Source organism: Capsicum annuum, chromosome 2 (genome assembly GCF_002878395.1).
Source record: "Capsicum annuum cultivar UCD-10X-F1 chromosome 2, UCD10Xv1.1, whole genome shotgun sequence".
In the NCBI taxonomy this organism is placed as follows: domain Eukaryota; kingdom Viridiplantae; phylum Streptophyta; class Magnoliopsida; order Solanales; family Solanaceae; genus Capsicum; species Capsicum annuum.
In genome coordinates, this window is record NC_061112.1 from 22,035,612 (window position 1) to 22,057,362 (window position 21,751).

Consider the following 21,751-nt stretch of genomic DNA (forward strand, 5'->3'; position numbering starts at 1 on the left):
GGAATGTTACGCCGACACGGATTAACATAGTTGAAATAAAAATAAAATACAAGATGTAAAATTAATGAATAATCTCAAGATTTTTTTTAATCCTTTTAAAAACCCTCGAAGCAATGTAAAAATATGTTGTGGTTATTTAAATCAACTATTCGTTGTTGTAAATTAAAATAGTGGAAAAAAAATTATGAAATGTTTTGAAAAAATTCACTGTTGAAAATTAAAATGGCGGAAAAAGAAATTGTGAAATATTCTGAGAGGAAAATTGAGGGGTATTAAGGTCATTTAATAAGTTAATGCATGTGTTAAAAGTCTTTGTATTACTAATACATAGGAAATGGAGTGTATTGCTAATACATACTTTAATACACAATAGAGTGTATAACTAATGCTTGCATTAGTTATATATAGACAAAAAGACGCACCAAACAAGGTACTACTAATACACATTAACTAATGCATGCATTATATTTTTCAATACACTCTACCAAACGACCCCTGAGAGAGAAAATAGGAGATTTCAGAATTATCTGGTGTTATAATTGGTAACTAAAATTACCTGTTTGCCCTTATACATTCTATTTAATAACGATTGTGCCCTTGGTCGTCTCTTGTTTCACTTTTCTATATAGTACTCCCCCCGTTTAAAAAAGAATGACCTACTTTATTTTTTAGTCTGTTTAAAAAAGAATGACCCCTTTTCTTTTGGCAATACTTTAATTTCAACTTTCCACATGACATATTTAGGACTACAAAATTAAAGGGCATTTTGGTACATTTGACACAACTTTAATTTAAGGCCACAAAATTCAAAAGTCTTCTTTATTTTCTTAAACATTGTGCCAAGTCAAAGTAGGTCATTCTTTTTTAAACAGAGGGAGTAAATCAATTTAAGACGGTGGCAGTCTAACATATTATCAAAACTTTGTGGATTGAGACGGACAATAACGGTGCTTGAAGAACTTACAGAGTTGCTTATTCAATAAGAGATTCCAGAATTATCTGGTGTTATAATTGGTAACTGAAATTACCTGTTTGCCCCTATACGTTATATTTAATAACGATCATGCCCTTGGTCGTCTCTTGCTTCACCTTTTTATATAGTAGAAATATATATATATATATATATATACACACACACACATATATATACATATATAGAGAGAAATTTGTTGGGTTCATGCTTGTATATAAAGAATTAAATTATTTAAAGCCCGTTTGGATAATATCAAAATTTGGTCAAATCAGCTTTTAATCCTTTTTTTAAATTTTTTGTAGGTGTGTGATAAAATTTCAAAGTGCTTATAAAAAGCTAAAAACTAATTAAAAAAAATAAAGAGTAAGAAGATGAATACCCTCAAGTTTTTTACTTTTCAGATTAAAATTCTTTTAGGTTTGACCAAAATATTTACCTTTTTATTCCTTATATTTTCATCAATTCTAATAATACCCTGAACTTGTAATCTTTAAATATATAGCTTTTTTTTTTATCCCTTATATTTTTCATCAATTTCAACAATACCCTAAACTTGTAGCCTTTAAATATATAGTTTTTTTCTCTTTGCTGCTTTCTTCGTCTCTTTTCTTCAATTTCCTCTTCATCTTCTCCTTTATTTTCAGCGAATTCATTATTACATCGGAGGTTTACATATTTTTTAACATACTCAAATTGTTACAAGATTGCAATATTACAACATAATACTATTTTTATATTAAAAATATCCTAATTTTTTTATTTTTTAATATTTAAAAATAAAAAAGTAACTTATAATATAAGTTGACTTCACATAATGACTTTACGTTGAAAGTGCATTTAAATAGAAATTATTTTTGAATTATTAGAATTGACAATTATAAATAATTTACGTTATTTGTGATGTTAACAACTTTAAGGACATTTAAGTTATTTTGACAATAAAAAGATGTTTAATACCACTTGTTTACCAAACACATCAAGATTTTTTTTTTTCAGTTTTAGCGCTTTCATCTAAACACTTATCTACTTAGAGCCCGTTTGGATAGGATTAAAATCTGGTCAAATCAGCTTTTAATCTCCTTTTTAGCTTTTTAAAGTATTTGGTAAAGTTAAAAAGTGATTAAAAAAAAGCTAAAAACTCATTAAAAAAAAGTAAAAAGTGAGAAGTTGGGTACCCCAACTTTTTATTTTTCAGATTTTCTTTCAGGTTTGACAAAAATATTTATCTTTTTAGCCTTATATTTTCCTCCAACTCCATAAATATCCTGAACTTGTAGCCCTTAAATATAGTTTTTTTCTTCTCTTGGTTGCTTCTCTTCATCTCTTTCCTCCAATTTCCTTTTCATCTTTCTCCTTTGTTTTCAGAGAATCCACCATTATATCTGAGGATAACATTTTAACTTAGCCAAATTATTACGAGCTTGCAATATAACAATATAATACTATTTTTATATAAAAAAATGCCCTAAGCTTTTTATTTTTTAACATTTTAAAATTAAAAAGTAAATTATATTTATACATTGACCTCAGATAATTACTTCACACTAAAAGTGCATTTAAATAGAAATATTTTTGAATTATTAGAATTAAGAATTATAAATAATTCACCGCACTTATATTGTTAACAACTTTAAAAATATTTAAGTCATTTTAACAACAAAAAAGTGTTTAGCATCACTTGTTAACCAAACACATCAATAACCTTTTTTAAGTTTCAACACTTCTATCCAAAACTTATCTACTTAATTTATAAATACTTATTTTAAACTTTTAATCACTTAAGCTAAAAGACTATTTTTTTAATCTTATCCAAACAGGCTCTTAATTTATAAGCATTTATTTTAAACTTTTAATCACTTAAGCTAAAAGACTATTTTTTAATCCTATTTAAAGGGACTCTTAGTCAAATTAGACTTTTTATGTGATATTCTATCGAGTGACATTATAAGAGAATCCGAATTTAATCAGATTTTAATGTAAATATGGGACATTGATCGAGAAACAAAAAGAGAAAGATAAAATTGAATGACTTTTCTGATACATAATTAAGTTGTGTGACTTCCCTAAATATTTTCACATACCAAAGAGACTTAAGCTAATATTGACTATCCATGATATTATTGAAATTTATTTACTATAACTGCGCAAAAGTTGATTTATATATTTTATTTTTTATTAGCCTAGCAGATGTTGGGGCCAAATCCCACAAAACCATTCGCCCCATCAATAGAAATTTGGATGCCTTCTTGCTGTATATTCCCTATAATTGAAAGTCTGGTTGGAGATGGAGCAAATGCAAAACAGAATGTGCCTTTTCCATCCACTGGAATTAGGAAGTTCCTAGCTGGTAGGGTTAAGATGGGACCTCCCATGAGGAAAAATGAAACGGTTGGTACCCGAACCGTCACAAACCCCTTTAGATCATAGCACGTGTCGAATATTGACATGGCGGGTGCCCGTGGAAGGCTTGCGGTTTCAGCGGCAAATGCATCGCGAAAGGCCAGATAGGCTGCCGCAGGAAGCCTGGTCACGGCTGTCCCCGTGTCTATGATAACTCCTCCATCTCCTTCCTCAGTTAATCTAAAAGCATCGTCAGGCATGACTACACGCGCTCCTCCAACTCCAAGATCCGATATGCCTATGTAATAGAAAGTCGGAGCCCGTGGGTTTCGGATGAGCGGCACCCACGCTGCACCCGCGGGTAATACTTCACGCCCGAATTCAAGTGATCCAGCTGATCCGGTGCCCCGGCTAACCAAACAGTAACTAAATGCTCCGCCCGTTTGTCCACCTAGTTGTCCCACGAGCGACATGGAGCCACCTCCAAGGCCCAACAAACCGGCAGCCCCAATAAACATTCCTCGGTTGCTATGACCACACCCGATGGCCACGTCCCGAATGACGGTACGGCCGAAAGTGAGGGTCTCGAGAGCCATGGTGCCCTTGGTGTAGGAGCCATCACCGTACATGACTTGGTATTTGCAGCTACCGGCATGGCAACCGGAGTTGTCAACGCGGTCGCAAAGGGAGGAGGAACAGGGTACACCGGAGAAAGAAGCGGAAAGGGAGGGGTCAAATACGGGGTCGGACTGATGATAGCAATGTGTACAAGGCTGACACTGGACCCAAACAATATCACTGCCAGCATCAATAACCATGTATTGTTCTCTAGCAGGACTACCCACACCAATCCTGACAAAGTATTCACCACTGCCTTGCTCCATACCCGAAATCACCTCGCTCCCGAACTCCTCCTCTTCAACCTCATAATTAATATCAATATTAGTGAGTGCATGGACCCTTTTGAGGTCTCTTTTCATGCGAGCATCAAAACGGTGAGGATGATCAGTGAAGTGGGAAAAGGGCATCTTGTCTCTGTGAAGAAGCTTTAGCTTCCAGTTGCTGCTGTTGTTGGTGTTTCCTTTTTCATTATCTTCTTCAACATGATTATGTTTTTTAGTTGGTGGGTGAATTAATCTTGATTCTTTAATGGATTGCTTGACATCCAAGTGTTCATGGGTGGGAAATGGGATCGCATGGCCAGCTGAGGTTTTGGTTTCATGAGTAGTTGCACTTGTTGTATTGATGACGAGACCTGAGAAAATGAACAACAATGCTTGCAGGAGGAGCAAATATCGGAGTATCGACATTTGTATAGGGACGAACATTCTATTTTATTGTTTCTTTTTTTCTTGGGATGTGTGTTGTGAGGGAAAAGGAGACTTAGGAAGGGGGAATTTATGTACTTCGAGTTTCCAGATGTATACAGCAAAAAGGTGGCCCATTTTTGGAGTGATGTTAGCCATAGGGGTGATAAAAAGAAATAATTAAACGAATTATTTAAAATGAAGAAAAAATATTTTTCGTTATTTTTTTGGTTAAAAAATACTCTTTCATTAAATTGTTGGCTTTAAAATACTCCTTTTTTTAGTGAAATACCAAACACACCAAATAAATAACAAAGGTCATATGATCTGTTCATGTCAGTATCCACGTGGAAACTTATGAAGAACTTGAAGAACAATGAACTTATGAAGAACTTCTCGGGTGTTGCCACTCCATGGTTCTGTTATTATCCATGACAATGAAATCAAACTTCTCATTAGATTACAACAATTCACCAAGAGACTGTATGAAACTTGTTGTCACATAAGTATTGAGACACATTTATAGGTTTAAAAGGCGTAAGATCAAAGGTAACCTTCTTTTCCTTTTCATCATCTGTCACGATAGTTTCGGTATAAAGCAGCAAACCATTAAGGGAAACTTTGTTATATAGTTTAATCCTCTACTAAGCAGATGTTATTACACCAAGCACCAACTAACGGTTTACTGTGCTCTCAAGGGTCGTTTGGTAGAAGAGATAAGAAAAATAATCTCGGGATAAAGTTTAGGATTAACTTTATCCCATGTTGGTAGAAGAGATTACTTAATTTCGGAACTATTTTATTCCACCATTTGTAATAAAATAACGAATTTATTTCCATGCAGATAAATACAATAAATGGAAACCTAAGCAAGTAGCAAATACAACCCCTCGCAAGTTGCTGTATCGGGCTTTCACCCATTTATTCTATACTAAAAGTGAATTCATTTGGGGTTTGATACGGATGCAAAGAGTACAATATCTTTCTCAAGGAGCCAAGTTTAAGACATACTCATGAAGATGGAAGTGTGTGAAGGTCTTTTGAACCACTCAAAAGAATTGCACAAATTTAAGAGAGGAGAAGAAGTCTTTCACTCCAAGGGCACCTTCATTAAAGGGCGTTTTGGTCATTGGCACAAGTTCAAGAGAGATGAAAGAACCCCACACTCCAAGGGCGCCCCATTTTATTAAGGGCAACTTGATCTTTTTATGTAATAACTATAAATAGACTTCCTTAGGCTTATTTCTCATTAGTTATTGAATGATATTAAAAGACAAACTTTGAAACACCTTTTTTTCTTCTCTCTTTTGTGAGAGTGTAACTAGGGCTAGCATCTAGTGTTGGATTTCACTAGTCTTGGTATTTGTCTTAGAAGCATTGGTGCTTGGGGAAGATTGAGTTCCTTTTGTGTCAGCGTAAGATCTTGGTGTTACTCATATAGGTCATAAGGGTCTTAAGATTTGATACATCCTTTGGTTCTTTTGGTTTGTATGTTTCTATGTCAAGATATCTATCCTTACCTTTTATGCATTAGTTTGGTGTTCTTCTTGCTTGTTCTCTTAGATCCGATTGTTAAGGCTTCTTTAGGTCTAGTTTTCATCTTGTTTCTTGTGTTTTGATGGCTGGTCTTATATCATTTGGTATCAAGAGACATGTTTTAGAATTGTTCCTACAATTCTAAGTCTTGGATTGTTGTTACCTTGAAGAAAAACATCATAAAAAAAGAATCAAAAGTCCAAGAATCACAAAAAAAAAAGTGAGTCACGTTTTGTCACTTAGGCCGAAATTTAGATCTTAGATCTATTTGGTTTTTGTGTGTTTTATTAGTTTCTAGTGCTAGATCCTTGTTCCCTAGCATTAATAGAGTCTAGATCTAAGATTTGAGCTAAATCCGGGTTGTTTTGGACCATCCACCATTGTTGAGCTTATGTTTGAAGAAACTCGAGGGTGGATCTCATTTTTGGTGAAGGTGTTTGTGGCATTTTGGGGTTGAAAGTGTGACATTTGTGTTAGGTTTGTCAAAGTGACCTTGGATCTTCAAGAAAAATCAAATTCCAAGTTCGTTTGCTTGAAGGTCAACTTTGGTCAAACCTTGAATGTTCTTGGTGTTCTTCAAGATCTTCATATCTTGTTGAAGAAGAATATTCAAAAGGGATTGTTTGATCATAAAAAATAAAGAAAGAAAGAGAGCGTAAGAATGTTTGTACAAAGAATATTCCAAGCACATTCTAAGTCATCCAAAAGAAGAAGGAAACAAAAGGAATATTCAAGTACAATTGAAAGTACAAGGCGGGACCATCTCAAATTCAAACTCATTTGAGCTTGAAAAAGGCTCCAAACCTTGTATTTTCTTCCACAAAACCGAATTTCTACCTCTCTTGAGTAAAGATTGACCAAAATTCAAGGTTGAAGAGCAAAAAGAAAATTTCAAAATTCTCGACCAACCACAAGTTGCCACATCATCACTCTTGTACAACCGAATTTTTAGCTTAAATTTTGATTTCTTAGTTTTAACTCTTGTTCCGTTAGTTGCATTTTTTTGATTCTAGCGCTAAATGACAAACTAGTAATTGTCTACTAGGTTGTGAGTTAGTTTTGAGTCCCTTTCTTTCGTGTTTACGTTCTTTGTGTGCTTTTCTCTTTTTGTGATTTGTAGTTTGTTGGTTCAAGTCCAAATAAGGTTTTTTGAGTCATTTCAAATGAAAATCTATTTCGTAGAAGAGTATACTCATCCCTCAATTGCTCACGGATTACAAGCCAATTTTGAACACTTGTGAAGCCAAGTGTGAGGTAAACAAAAGAGTGAGAGTGTGGTGAGGATATTTATTTGAGCTAAATTGTTTGTTGTTTTGTAGGTGTTTTCTTAGGTAAGTAGCAATGGAAACCGAAGGTTCAACTTCACAAACTGTGGACAACAACACTCTTGATACTTTTAAGGCTTCTCTTGAAGCTATCAACCAAACTCTTAAAAGGTTAGGGTCGGATATTGGATCAATGAAAGGGGATGTTGGGACAATCAAAGGTGATGTGTCAACATTGAGTGGGAGGATGGATCAAGTTGAGAGTTAAAGGAACTCCCGACCCTCTACTCCTCAACACTACTATGTGTCTTCGAGTGGACCAGCCCAAAACACCTCTACTACTATTACACCTGAGACCCTCCATCAAATGCTCTATCCACCAAGACCTCTACAAAACCAAGTTCAAACTCCACAAACCCGAGACCTCAATAGACCTTTACATCCTCAACTAAACCAAGTTCAGAAAGAAGGACTTGGAACCCACATTCCGCCACAAAATTCAAACTATCCAATCAAAACTCCACTTGACCAAAGGCCATACCCTCCATAAAATCCAATACCTCCAAGCCAAATTCCACTTGACCAAAGGCCTTACCATCCACCAAATCCAATGCATCCCTTCCAAGCTCCACTTAACCAAAACCAACCCATCTATGTAGAAGACTATGGTAGAGGGAATCAACAAGAAAGGGTATGGAGCATATGATAATGCATATATGAAGGGAGAAAAAAAGAGATGTGGACATGTTGATCAAAGGAAACTTCAAGGCCAAGGAGGGAGGGTTGGTTAATGGAACCAACATGGGAACCAAAACCGAGATATGGGCATAAACTCAATCAAAGTTAGCTTCCTGTCTTCAAAGGTGAGAATGATCCCAAATCTTATCTTGCTTGGAATTCTTCTTGTGACAAGATATTCCAAGTGAATGACTTAACCGAAGAGAAGAAGATTTTTTATGCTTTAGCTCACTTTGAGGGATATGCCAACACTTGGTGGGAGTATGTTAAGAGATTTAGAAATGAAGTGAATGGGGGACAACCCCCTCCATGGTTTAGATTGAGGCACCTTATGAGAGCAAGATACTTACCCGAGAACTATAAGCATGAGCTCTTTTCCAAGTTGTACAATTTGAGGTAAGGTAGCAAAAGTGTCATGGCATACTATGATGAGTTTCAATAATTGATGTTGAAGCTTGATCATCGAGGTGAGCAAGTAAGTCATAACATCATTCATCTTAAGGTCGGGTTGAACAAGGACATATCTTCACATTTAACTCTCCACAAATTTAAAGCCATTGATGGTATCTTCCAATCATCTATAGAGATTGAAAAGGAGAACAAAGAGAGGTCGACCTATAAGTCTAAGAGTTAACAATGATCCTCGGGTTGGTCTAAAGATAAGGAATTGGTTCAATTATCCTCGTCTTGGCACAAGGACAAAGACTCTAAATCCAATGCTTCTCAAATCGTGACCAAGGCTGCCAATACTATCCTTCAAGAAATAAAGGTAAACCAAATCTTAATTCTCAATCTAAGGGAATTCGATGTTTAAAATGTCAAACGTGGGGACACAAGGCTAGTGAGTATCTAAATTGAAGAAATATGATCCTTATGAAAGGGAAGTTACACTATCTTGGAAAGAAGGTGGGGTTAGAAACCGAGGGGAATGAGGTCGAGTCTCAAAATGAAGATCAAGTGGATGATGTGGTGCAAAATGAAGAAGGTGAAGAAAATTCCTGGCCACATGTTGGTGAATGTGAATTCCCTAGTTATGTGGTAAACTGAGCCATGATTAGTAAGGTTTTAGATGATCCAAGCTAAAGGGAAAATCTATTCCATACTAAGTGTCTTATCAAATGAGGTGTACGTACGGTGGTTATTGATGGTGGGATTTGCACTAATGTTGCTAGTGCTACTATGGTTGACTTATTAAAACTACCCACTACTTCACATGCAAATCCCTATAAGTTATAATGGTTGAATGAGTGTGGAGAATTAAAAGTTACTCGACAATGCTTGATTCAGTTCAAAATGGGAAACTACCAAGAAAGGTGTTATGTGAAATGGTTCCTATGCAAACTTTCCACCTATTATTGTGTAGGCATTGGTAATTTGATAGGTCTACTAATCATGATAGAAGATCCAACCGGTACACTCTTGAACACCATGGTCGAAGGTTTACACTCCATCTTCTTTCACCAACCCAAGTGAATGAAATTCGAAAACAAGCTAAGGAGTTAAAGAAGAAAGGAAAGATGGAAAGGAAAGAGGAAGCCACGGGTAGTAAAGTTGAGAAGGGGAGAAATAATGCAACAAAGGGGAAAGAAATACTTAATCAAACCCTTGTTACTCACTAACCTAAATTCTGTATTTTGCCTAGTATTAATTCTCCTTGTGTGCAGGTTCAAGATTATATACTCCTAAAGGAGGATCCAAAGAGAGTTCCTCACAAACACATGGTTGATGATCTAATGGAGTCCTTGGCCTAGAGTTCTAACTTGGGGAAGGGTTATGGAGAAATAATTCAAAAGGAAAGTATTGACACATTCCCTTGTGATGAGAGCTTCCCAAGGAAGCAAGTGGGCTGCCATGATGAAAATCAAGGTAACAATGCTACTTTCTACACTCCTTTAAGCTTAAAATGTTGTGATGTGGTTAGTAGTAGCCAATTGGACGTAGTTTTGGGTTTGCCTAGTGTAGAAGTGCATGAATCCTTCCTTAGTGAAACTCTTGGTGTGTATGATGATTAATTTACTCTTAAATGTAGTTCACTAATTGAGCATGTGCATGGTATGCTTAAAGAGTCTCAAGCTAGTGATGGTGTCTATAGTGTTGATCATGATAATGAACATGATTCTTTGAACATAGTGTGTGATGAAAGCTTTGCTATTTGTTTTGTTCATAGAAATTATATGAATAAAAATGTTGTGAATGATGGCATGTATGTTGTTGAGGGAGGACTTCTAGGCTGCAACTCCTTATTCTTGAATATTAGTCCTTTCTTAAAGATAAATCTCTTGATACTTGTCCTAGCCACTTCCTTTGTGACATTTATACTAAGATTTTCATGACCAAAACAAAGGATTATTGGTTGTATTTCAAGTGTGTACCACCTTGGAATGATAATATTATTTGTTGCACTAACCCTAACCACATGCCATGAGGATGTTGTGCTCTTTTGTCCTTTATTTGGTTTTGAAAGATGTGAATTTAAGGTCAAATTCCTTTCAAGATGGAGAGGATGATACAAATGCAAAGAGTACAAGACCTTTCTCAAGGAGCCAAGTTCAATACATACTCATGAAGATAGAGGTGTGTGAAGCTATTTTAAACCACACCAAAGAATTTCACAAGTTTAAGAAAGGAGAAGGAGTCTACCACTCTAAAGAATTTCACAAGTTTAAGAAAGGAGAAGGAGTCTTACACTCCAAGGGTGCCTTCATTAAAGGGCGTTTTGGTTATTGGTATGAGTTTAAGAGAGAGGAAGAAACCCTACACTCCAAGGGTACCCCATTTCATTAAGGGCAACTTGGTCTTTTTATGTGATAGTTATAAATAGACTTCCTTAGGCTTATTTCTCATTAGTTATTGAATGATATTGAAAGACAAACTTTGAAAAACCTTTTTTTCTTCTCTCTTTTGTTAGATTATAACTAGGGCTAACATCTAGTGTTGCATTTCTCTAATGTTGGTATTTGGATTAGAAATATTAGTGCTTGGGGAATATTGAGTTCCTTTTGTGTCAACATAAGATCTTGGTGTTACTCATATAGTTCATAAGGGTCTTAGGATTTGATGCATCCTTTGGTTCTTTTGGATTGTTGTTTCTATGTCAAGATATCTATCTTTACCTTTTAAGCATTAGTTTGGTTTTTCTTGCTTGTTCTCTTAGATCTAATTGTTATTGCTTCTTTAGGTTTAGTTTTCATCTTGTTTCTTGTGTTTTGATGGCTGGTCTTATATCAGGGTTTGTGTGCATATACTATCCTTGGAAATGTCTTTTCTACCAAACCATGGGACGCAGCTGTAGATTGAGCCCTGGAAGTCCTCTCCAACTAGTCAAGTGGCTCAAGGGCTACCTCCTTTCTTTAATTCACAAGCACCCCCTTTCTTTAATTTATAAGCACATAAGGTAAATTATGAGTTCCAATTTAGAAGGCTAAAATTGACCATTAGAAAAAAATGGCCAATAAAAAGAATTCTCCTTTTAAGTTTGTTTTAATGAGCATAAAACTAAGCAAAGAGTCTAATTACTGCCTTTTGTTTCACTTTATAGGTTAGGGTCACCATGCCTATGTCAAACATTGGTGCATAACGAGAGGCTAGCTCAGTCTATTATATTTTTTTTATAGTTTTTTTAATTTAGGAATTTTTGATTTTAGGATAGTAATTACACTTTCTGTCTGGTGTAAGAAAAAGAGTTTAGAGTGTCATACAAAGAACCTTAGATAAGGAAAGAACCTTAGATAAGGGGATTCCTCCCACTGACTGAAGTTCAGAGTCAATATTCCCTTATCTCCATCCTCAACTATAAAGCGGTTTAAGGAGTGCCCTTCATACCTTACTTTTTTTAGCCTTCATGCCCCATTTAAAGAGGACATGATATGACATCTTATTCTATGTCATTTGCTTTTTTTTTTGATTCACAGAATGTGATCTGGGACACGATGGGAGTTTGTGTATCTTGGTAGGAATGATATCATGGATTATAACATAATATCACCTTTTTTGCTGCCATGGGGTCGACCCGTGAACAAGGTAAATCCAATGGGAACCAAAAAACGTCTTTCTTTTCTCTTTCCTTCTCATCTCATAGTTTTGAAATGAATGTCTTTTTTCTTCTTTCTTCGCCTTCACACAAAAGAACGAAAGGAGAAATCAATGCTCTAATGTCGGGATATCTCACACTAGTCCCCATCTTCATCCTTTTTTAAACCCATTTGCCTAGAGGTATGTGTGAGCCTCTCTTGAATGATCAGTAAGACAGATGCTAAGATTCTTATTGACATAGGCTTACCAGTGAAAGACGAAAAGGGGGACCGACTCGTTCCTTCCTTTTGGAGAACGAATCATGGCCTAAAGTTTGTTCGTTGAGCAAGAGGAGAGAAGGATCCACAAGGATTTTATACCATATGCTAGTTCTTTTTCTCTCTCCCCCAGATATGCCTTTAAGTGATTCTTCTTATTCTTCTTGAATTGAAATTATTTAGTTCAGATTTAGATCCAACTAGCAAGGCATTCGATCTTGGATAATTAACCAAGCTCTTGATGAGCAGTATCCACCTTCACCTTATTCTGCCTAGCTCAAGTGCTGGTGAAAACCTCATTTTATAGCAATAGGAGGGTTTTCCAACTAAGACAAAGATATAAGCCAACGGTCCAGGTACAAGAGAGGACTTTATAAATCACTTACTCAAAACTTGTGCTTTACTATCCATAGTAGCTCAGGGGAAAAAAATGCCTTTCGTTTTTAACCTTTCGTCTGCCCTTGCCGCCTTCCTTAACAAGCCCTCGAGCCTTCTTTGTGTCTCCTTCTTTATATAAGCCATCGAATTTTCCCGCTATGCCTATATTATAAATATGCAGTTATGAATAATCTAGCCAAAGTAATAGGAATTAGACCTAACACAATTTCAAATAGAAAAACTTCAATCATTTTTATTTGTTTGAAAGGAGAAAAAAATGGGATCAGGGAATGAAAAAGTCTTTGGATGAATGAATTTAGGTATCGAAGTTTGACTATTTAACACTCTATCTTTTGATGGCGCTATCACTTTGGAGCGATAGCTGGACTCTAATGACTGGTATTATAAAGCTAAACCTAGGATTCTACATAGCCTTTAAGTTCGATAAAGCTGCTTGTACCAGGTGAACTCATATTGGCCAAAGTGGAAGAGAAGAAAATGATAGAGAGATTCGGCATGGTGCTTACTGAACCTCTATAATGCTATCAATAGGAGTTATATTACCTATCTATCAATAATTCTTTTTTTCTTCCCTCTTTCTATTGCCTTAAAACCAAGAACATAAAAAATCCTTTCTTTTAAAGTACATGATTTTGTATTAACTTTCATATCAAATTGAGCAATGTTGTGCTAGGTGGGAAAACCAAATATCTCAATCGGCTGCTTTTATTCAAAAAATTACGGACTGGCTGAGGTGAGATTACTATCCCATGAAGAGGGAGAGATAAAATGAACCCATGAGATATCTCACCTCATAAAATATCTTTACTTATTCCATTCTTCTACCAAACGATCCCTTAATATTTGATGCATTACCATATTCTTTTGCCAACATCTTCATAATAGTGCTTTGATTAATTTTTTATATTTCATATTTCAACATTCTTATCATTTTCTTAGCCATCTGCCATTATTTCCATTTAATCCCAAGCACATGCCTCGACTACAAATCAATCTAACCTAGAGGCATATTGAAGACAATTAAAGTCCATATAGATCAATTACGTAAGAAATGGAGAAACATGAGATAAGAAAATAAAATGCAGATACTTTTTAGAGTAATTGTTTAGGAGAAGGATAATCCAGATTTATTAATGAGAACATATTTCACATCATAATTAAAGGATCAGAAGTACTTAAAATTTACAAGTACAAAACACTTATAAAAAATATCTAATTAGACACCACTAAAACAACTCTAATACCTCAGAGAGCTGAAAGATAGCTTCATAATATACAACATAACCTTTGTCTTTGTTAGGGTGATTTTTCAAGTGAACTGACCATATGACTTTTTTATTTCATGTAGCGTGCTTAGTGTCATTCTATTAGAGGGATATTTTTGAGTCAAAAAATTAACGAAAAATATTTTTGCTCCATTTTAGATAGGTCAAGGATATTTTTGATCTTTTTCTAATAATTGAATGATGAAAACACAAAATTGGTTTGCGTCACTTTTTGGGAATTTAAAAATTAAGATATATTTTTAAAATCTATTCTAAAAATATATTGCCAAATGCTAGCTCTAACTGAGTATTTTTAGACCAGCTAAGGTCCAAAATTTTTTAAAGATAATGTAATTTTTACTCTTTTTTTTTAGTTTCACCCTTTCCTAGGAGCTTCCATTTTTTTTCTTGGTGACTCGATCTCACAACCTTGAAGCTGGAACTAGATTTTTACCATCCAAAAAACTCACTCTTATCTAGTTTTTATCATCCGACCAACTCACTCTTATCTTTTTGAAACTATATATGTATATATAACTTAAATAATTTCTGCGCCTTTATTTTTTTTAGGCCAAGGTCGATGCTGTAATTTTGAGGTTTATAACATATAAATAATCTTCTTATTTTATTCATAAACCTCTTAAGGTTCAGATCAGAATAACTTAACTCTATTCTGTTTCACATCAATAATTACTTCAATTAATCATGTTATTTGTTTCCATAGATATATTGTTTGCATTTTTCCTTATAGTCCAAGGGATTAAACTTTATTTCTTCCCTTGTCATTTTAAAAGGAAGAAAACGGGGAATGCTGATTAAGTAAAATCCACGAAAGTAGAGAAAGTGGAGAAATTGATGTTTAATCACAATTTTATTCATATATATTGAAGAGTTGATCAGAAGTGATTTTATACACTTCGATAACATTATTCGAGCTTATTTGTCCTTGTTTCAAGAACAATTCGTGTGCTTAACGTGTTAATATTGATATAAATAAGAATTTAAGTGTCCGAGTGTGTATTTACAATGTCCAAAGTATTTTTCAAATAAGTTTGTATTTAATTGAGTCATTTAAAGTTCAACCCAGAAAACTAGTTTTACTAGCTTGAGCTAGTTGTGTGTCTAGTTGGTTTCGTTGGATTTTAATGTTTTTAATCTGTTCCAAATGTTTTAAATGTGTAATTATGAGTGGAATAACTTGTTTAATGTGTAAAATTTAATTTGATTAAGTCAAGAGTTGGAATAATAAGTGAAAGATCATTGCGAATTTGCCTTATCTTAGCTTTTGTTTTGATGCGTCGTTGAGAATATTGTGTTATTTTAATTTTTAATATGTGGTGTGTGATATTGTAGGAGGTTTGGTGATCTGAATACGGTGATATATTGATGATTTAATGGCAAAAAATTCATTGAAAATACACTACAAAAGGCATGGGCAAAAGATGGAACGATAAAGACTTAACCAAAATTTTGAACACAATTTTCAGTAGGTGCATGCGATGAGCGTGCGTCGCACCCTCCATTTTAGTGCTCTTATGAATTAGAAAATATTTAAAGATACAATTCCAGTAGAGGCGTGCGATGAGCGTGCATCTCACCCTTCATTTCGGAGTAAAACACCGTGCGATGCATGGTGGTGAAGAATACTTGGATTAATTTCGGTGACACCTGGACACGACTTGAGGTAATTCTGTGGCTGCACACTATTTAGGTTTATTATTTTAATTAGTCTTTAATTTTTAATAGCATGTATTCAATTAATTGGATCATGATTATGAATATTATCGGCTAAAAACTCTCTTTCCGGGGTTGAAGCCAAGAACGTGATTATTATTGTTTTGGATTAATTTTGTTTAATTTTGCTTATCAAAATTGGTTGTTTGTTTATTCTTAATTTAATTATTTTATGAATTGATCACCCGTAAAATACATATATTATCAGCCTTTTGATCTCGGGAGAGGGAATAGGGAGATACAACATGGGAATAAATAAAGTTTGAGTTTTTATTTTTTTTTATAAAATAAAGAATTAAACTTAGCATCTAGGACAAGGATGTACTTAGATGCCTTACTTGATTCAAACGTAGGATGATAGCTTTAATTAACTTAATTGGATTATTACATCCCCGCTCAACGATGTAGTTGTAAGGTCCATATTACGTAAAGGATTAGAGGTTGAGAAACCATGATCATGCAATTAACCCTACGAATCAACAACCAAGATAGGCAAATTAACAAAGAAAATTCAATAACATAGTATGATTGTTCAAAGTGCTTTAACTTTGGGTTTTAATCCATTAATTGTCCCAAGACTTTTATTTTTACGCATTATTTATTTTATTTTTAATTTACAAAATTACAAACTTTCTTTTTGGTTACTTTATCTCAATTGTTAAACTAGAATTGGATAGTCGGCGAACGCAAGTCCCTGAGAGATCGATACTTGGGCTTCCTTGAAGCCACTTTACTACTTAATAAGACCACGTATACTTGCATGTGCGCTGTCAAATTTTTGGCACCATCACCGGGGACTTGTATTTTGGCAATTGTTTATTTTAGTTTTGCTTTTAGATATATTTTGTGTTTTACACTTGGTCTAGGTTTTGTTTTTGCAGGAAACAGGTTCTTAGGTTTATAAACTGGCAAGGGATCAGGAGTTATTAGAACCAAGTCTAGAATGCGAGAAACTTTATTATCAATGCAGGAGAGAAACAATCCTTCTCCCCAGAATTCCTCAAATCCTAGAAGACCAAGAGTATACTGTTCCAATGTCTGAGCAACAAGCAGCCCGAAGGACAGTTAGGGAAGTGGCAGTCCCACTTTCGATGAACATGACCTCCCCAATTCAAAGATCGACAGCTGGGGGAATTTCAAGTTGAAACACAATATGGTGTAACTTCTTATCAGTAGTGGACAATTTACAGAGCTTTCACACAAGGATCCACAAGTCCACTTGCAGACTTTCATTTAGCTTACTGGTACACTCACTCTTACTGGGATGACTCCAGATTATGTGAGGCTGAAACTGTTTTCCCATTTACTTTTGGGGGAAGCTAAAAGGTGGTTGAATGCAGAACCGGCCTATTGAACATATCATGGGATAACTTAGCCAAAAAGTTCCTCATCAGATTCTTTCCATCAGGCAAGACTTTGCAGTGAAATAGTGACCTTCAAACAGAACCCTGATGAAAACCTTTATCATTCTTGGGAATGCTTTAAGGCTATTCTTTGGGAGTGTCCACATCACCAACAGTCCAATGAGGTACTTGCTCATACTTTTATAGAAGCTCTTGATCACAATACGAAGATTTTGCTAAATTCAGCTGCAGGTGGTCAAGCACTGGAATTGACTTATGATGAGCTGTACACATTGCTGAACCACATAGCACAAGGAAATCTAGAGTGACATTTAGATTCTAGAAGTGCCACGAAAAAAAATTATGGGCATATTGGAGGTGGACCAATTCACAGCCTTATCAGCACAACTATCTACCTTACAAAATTTGATCAACACTTATTTCAGCAGAGTAAAGTTGGGAGCAGCACAACCTGCAACCACAGTCAATACCATCCAACAAGCTGCAGGTTGGTGTGAAGTATGTGGAAATGGTGGTCATGCGGCTACCATGTGTGCTTTAAATTCAGAGTCTGTGATATATGTAGGTAATGCTCAAAGGCTGAGTTATGGTAATGCCTACAACATGAAGTGACAACTCTGCCACCAAATTAGCCATGGAATGCCCCACAGTTGCAGACCCAATCAAATCAGTCAATGAGCAACATGGAAGAGATGTTGAAACAACTATTTGCTGGTCAAGCACAATTGTTTATGGATATCAAAAGTCAACAGATAGAATTGAAAAATCAGCAAGCGACCACAAGAAGTTTAGATTTGCAAGTAGGTCAATTATCACAGGTACTGAATACAAGACAACAAGGTGGTTTGCTAGCAGATACAGAAAATCTAAAGCAGGTTATGGCAATTACCTTAAGAAGTGGTAAAGAGCTGTAAGGAGAACCTTCAAAGGTAACCAAAGAGGTAGATGCTGATATGGAGACCCAGTAGGTAAATAACGGAGTTATTGAAAATTCAAGGAAGTCTGAGTACTTAAAAGAAGTGAAGACACTGCCACTACCCTTCCCTCAAAGGCAAATAAAAGCAAAGGAGGATGCCCTGTTCAAAAATTTTATTGATACATTCAAAGAACATCATATTAATTTACCCTTTTTAGATGTTTTATAGAGTATGCCCAAGTATGCAAAGTACTTGAGGGATGTGATGGCGAAGAAGGTGAAATTGCAAGATGTGGGAGCAAAATACTCACTGAAGAGTGTAGTGCTGTGATGACAAAGAAAGTCCCCAAGAAATTAAAAGATCAGGGGGAGTTTGCTATCCCTATTCAAATTGGGAGTAAAGCAATCCATGCACTGAGTGACTTAGGGGCAAGCATAAATTTGATGCCCCTATCATTGTTTAAAACATTGGGCTTGGGAGAGCCTAAATCGGCACCAGTGGTTATGCAGCTCGCAGACAGATTCATAACATATCCGAAAGAAATAATTGAGGATGTCCTCATAAAGGTTAGTAAATTCATTATACCTGTTGATTTCTTTGTTCTTGATTTTGAGGCAGATGAGCAAGTACGAATCATCTTGAGGCATCCATTCTTAGCAATCGGAGGGGCCTTGATTGATGTTAGAGAAGGCATACTCAAAATGAGGGTAGATGATGAAGAAGTGGTATTTGATGTTTACAAAACACCCATTGTAAAATCCCAAATTAAAGATTTGTGTGTGATCAATGTTATTGAAAGAGAAAAGTGTGGGGTGATTAATACACAAAATACCTCTTTGGATGACCTGATTGAGCAGCTTAAGATGAATCCATTATTTCCCAACATGATAGAGGTTAGAGTTATAAAAGATATTTACCTTAAGAGTGCAAACTCAAAAGGTTAGAAACGAATTAAAAATTGGCTCCTAAAAGGGAGTAAAAGGGTGAAGAAATATGGTTGAGTTGATATGAGTTGTGCCACGATACTAATTCAGGTGTTGCTTGGGAGGCAACCAAAGTTAATTAGGTATGGGTTATTTTTAGTTTTTAGTTTTTTTATTTTTGGTTGAGTCACAGGTTAATGGGAAGTCTGAGTACCATAAACTTGAGCTTGAGGCATGGCGAAGACTGAGTGTGGGGTCCGATGGATCTCTTTTATATGTGAAGATGCTACTAGCTAGGCATAGAGGACTTAGGGAGTATTTCTATCTCTTACTTTTAAGTTCACTTTAGGGACAAAGTAGATTTTTAAGCATGGGGTGGGGAAATTCCCAAATTTTAGCTCAATTTTTTTTAGGTTAGGAATAAGTGAGATATTTGAGTTGGTGCTATTTTTGATTGTATAATGCAAGTAGGTTTGTTTGTAAAAACATGTTGGATTAGTGAATTACTATTTTTGAGACACTTAGGCTCATGTTTGTGACTGTTGTACTATTTGGCTTAAATTTGAATTCATGCTATTATTTGGTTGGGAGTTTATGATGACCCTATTGAGTTGAGCATGGGCCACGTGCGTGTGAGAATTTTTGTATATTCCTTGTTGCATGTGATGTCTAGAACTTTCCTGGTGTGTGTGTGAAGTGAAATAAAGAATGTCGGTTTAGGAGATGATATAGGCATTTCTTTAATAGCCTTGTTTTATACCTTCTATTTGTCCTACCTTTGTGCATTATCCTAGTTAACCCTCATTGAGCCTTTAGCTTATTGTATTTGCTAGCCTCATATGTAGCCTAATTCCATTCCTTGATAAACCTTAACTTGATCCAAAAAGCTCCTAAGTTCTTTAATTGAAAAAAATTTGGTTTAGTAAGTAGTTTGAGAAATTGAAGAAAAAAAGGTGAAATTGTTGCCCCAAGGTAATAGTTATTGGTGTTTATAATTGATGTGTAGTGGATGGATGTGATGTAAATAATGTTAGCAATATTGCCATGATTGTGAAAAAAATTTGATTCTTGTGGTAGTAAACCATGCGTCCACCAAAGCCTCTACTAATCCATGAACTAGAGAGCCATTGGGACAGGTCCCCAACTAACTCAAAATGAACTAAAAGTAATAACATAGTCTCTCAAATACTAAAATGTCTGACGATAGGTCCTTGAACCATGAGGACTCATCACTGTAGGGATGTAGACGAGGTACTCGGAAGTCACTGACGAGGCTGGGACTGAGCACCTGAACCTACATTATAAGACAATGTAGCACATAGACGTATACGTGGATCAGCACTTGGGAATATACTGAGTATGTGGGCCAGGGAAGAGAGTTTTTGCCTTGGTCGTGATGGTTCGATTGATGGTCCGTCGCAGATTTGATGGTCCATCAGATCATCAGTCGCACTTGGGTGGTTCCAATAACTCTTAGTAAAATGGCCATAACTTCTCACCCGATGCCAGATTTGGACAAAATTGGTGTCTTTGGAAAGATAATTCAATTCTTTACATGAAACAAAGTTAAATTTAAGAGAATTGTATATGGTTTAAACACCAATCATGTGGGAAGTCACTTATCAATCTTTTTAGGGCCGAAATTACACTTCACTTGACACGCTCTAAGGCCCGAACTATGAGGAAACTTTGTGGGGTCTTACACTTATCCTTCATTACAACCCGGAAAAGACCCACTTGATCCTAAGCTTTACATTCGACTATTGGTGAAGCATTACACTGAGGGTAAGCCTATGGTTTATTATGTGTAACTTGAGAATTCTTTGCGAGAGTGAGTGTAACTTGAATCCTATACCCATCATGTTATGAAATGCTTGATTACAAGTGAGTATGGGTAACTCTCTTGTTGTGAGGGGCACATGTTTGATGAATAGGGGTGATTTGTATGATGTCCTTGATTGAATGATGCATGAGTTTTTCAACTAGGTGAGTTAATTCTTGAGGCTAGGATGTTTTGAAGTAGTGTTCATGAGCTTTCAATTGTGCAAATAACATGCTTAGCATAGTAACTTGCATTCTATGTAGTCATTGTAGTACTAGATGGAGTGTCTTTATTTAGTAGAAGTGTAGCGTCACCTCATATTTTTATGCTTAGAGTAAAGAGTCGTTTGAGTATGAACAAGGGTTTAAGTGTGGGGTGATGATCTAATGTGATTTTATACACTTTGATATCATTATTCTAGCTTATTTAGCCTTGTTTCAAGAATAATTCGTGTGCTTAATGTGTTCATATTGATATAAATAAGCTTTTAAGTGTCCAAGTATGTATTTACAATGTCCAAAGTATTTTCCAGATAAGTTTGTATTTAATTGAGTCATTTAGAGTTCAACCCGAAAAACTAGTTTTACTAGCTTGAGCTAGTTGTGTGTCTAGTTGGTTCCGTTGAATTCTAATGTGTTTAATTTGTTCCAAATGCTTGAAATGTGTAATTATGAATGGAATAGCTTGTATTAATGTGTAAATTTTAATTTTATTAAGTCAAGAGTTGGAATAATAAGTAGAAGATCATTGCGAATTTGCCTTATCTTAGCTTTTGTTTTGATGCGTTGTTGAGAATATTGTGGTGTTTTGATTTTTAATATGTGGTGTGTGATATTGTAGGAGGCTTGGTGATATAAATACGTCGATATATTAATGATT

General features: G+C 35.3%; 1 protein-coding gene across 1 annotated transcript; it reads right to left on the reverse strand.

Moving 5' to 3' along the window:
- Positions 1–2,967: 2,967 nt before the first annotated feature.
- On the reverse strand, positions 2,968–4,854 carry LOC107857620 (protein ASPARTIC PROTEASE IN GUARD CELL 2). Its single transcript, XM_016702467.2, has one exon. It carries the CDS (start codon positions 4,639–4,641, stop codon positions 3,154–3,156), a length of 1,488 nt encoding a protein of 495 aa, XP_016557953.1. The 5' UTR covers positions 4,642–4,854; the 3' UTR covers positions 2,968–3,153.
- Between the last annotated feature and the right edge of the window lie 16,897 nt (positions 4,855–21,751).

What these genes read in the sequence shown, in the direction of transcription:
- LOC107857620 (XM_016702467.2), bottom strand. Translation starts at nt 4,641, where the DNA reads ATGTTCGTCCCTATACAAATGTCGATACTCCGATATTTGCTCCTCCTG.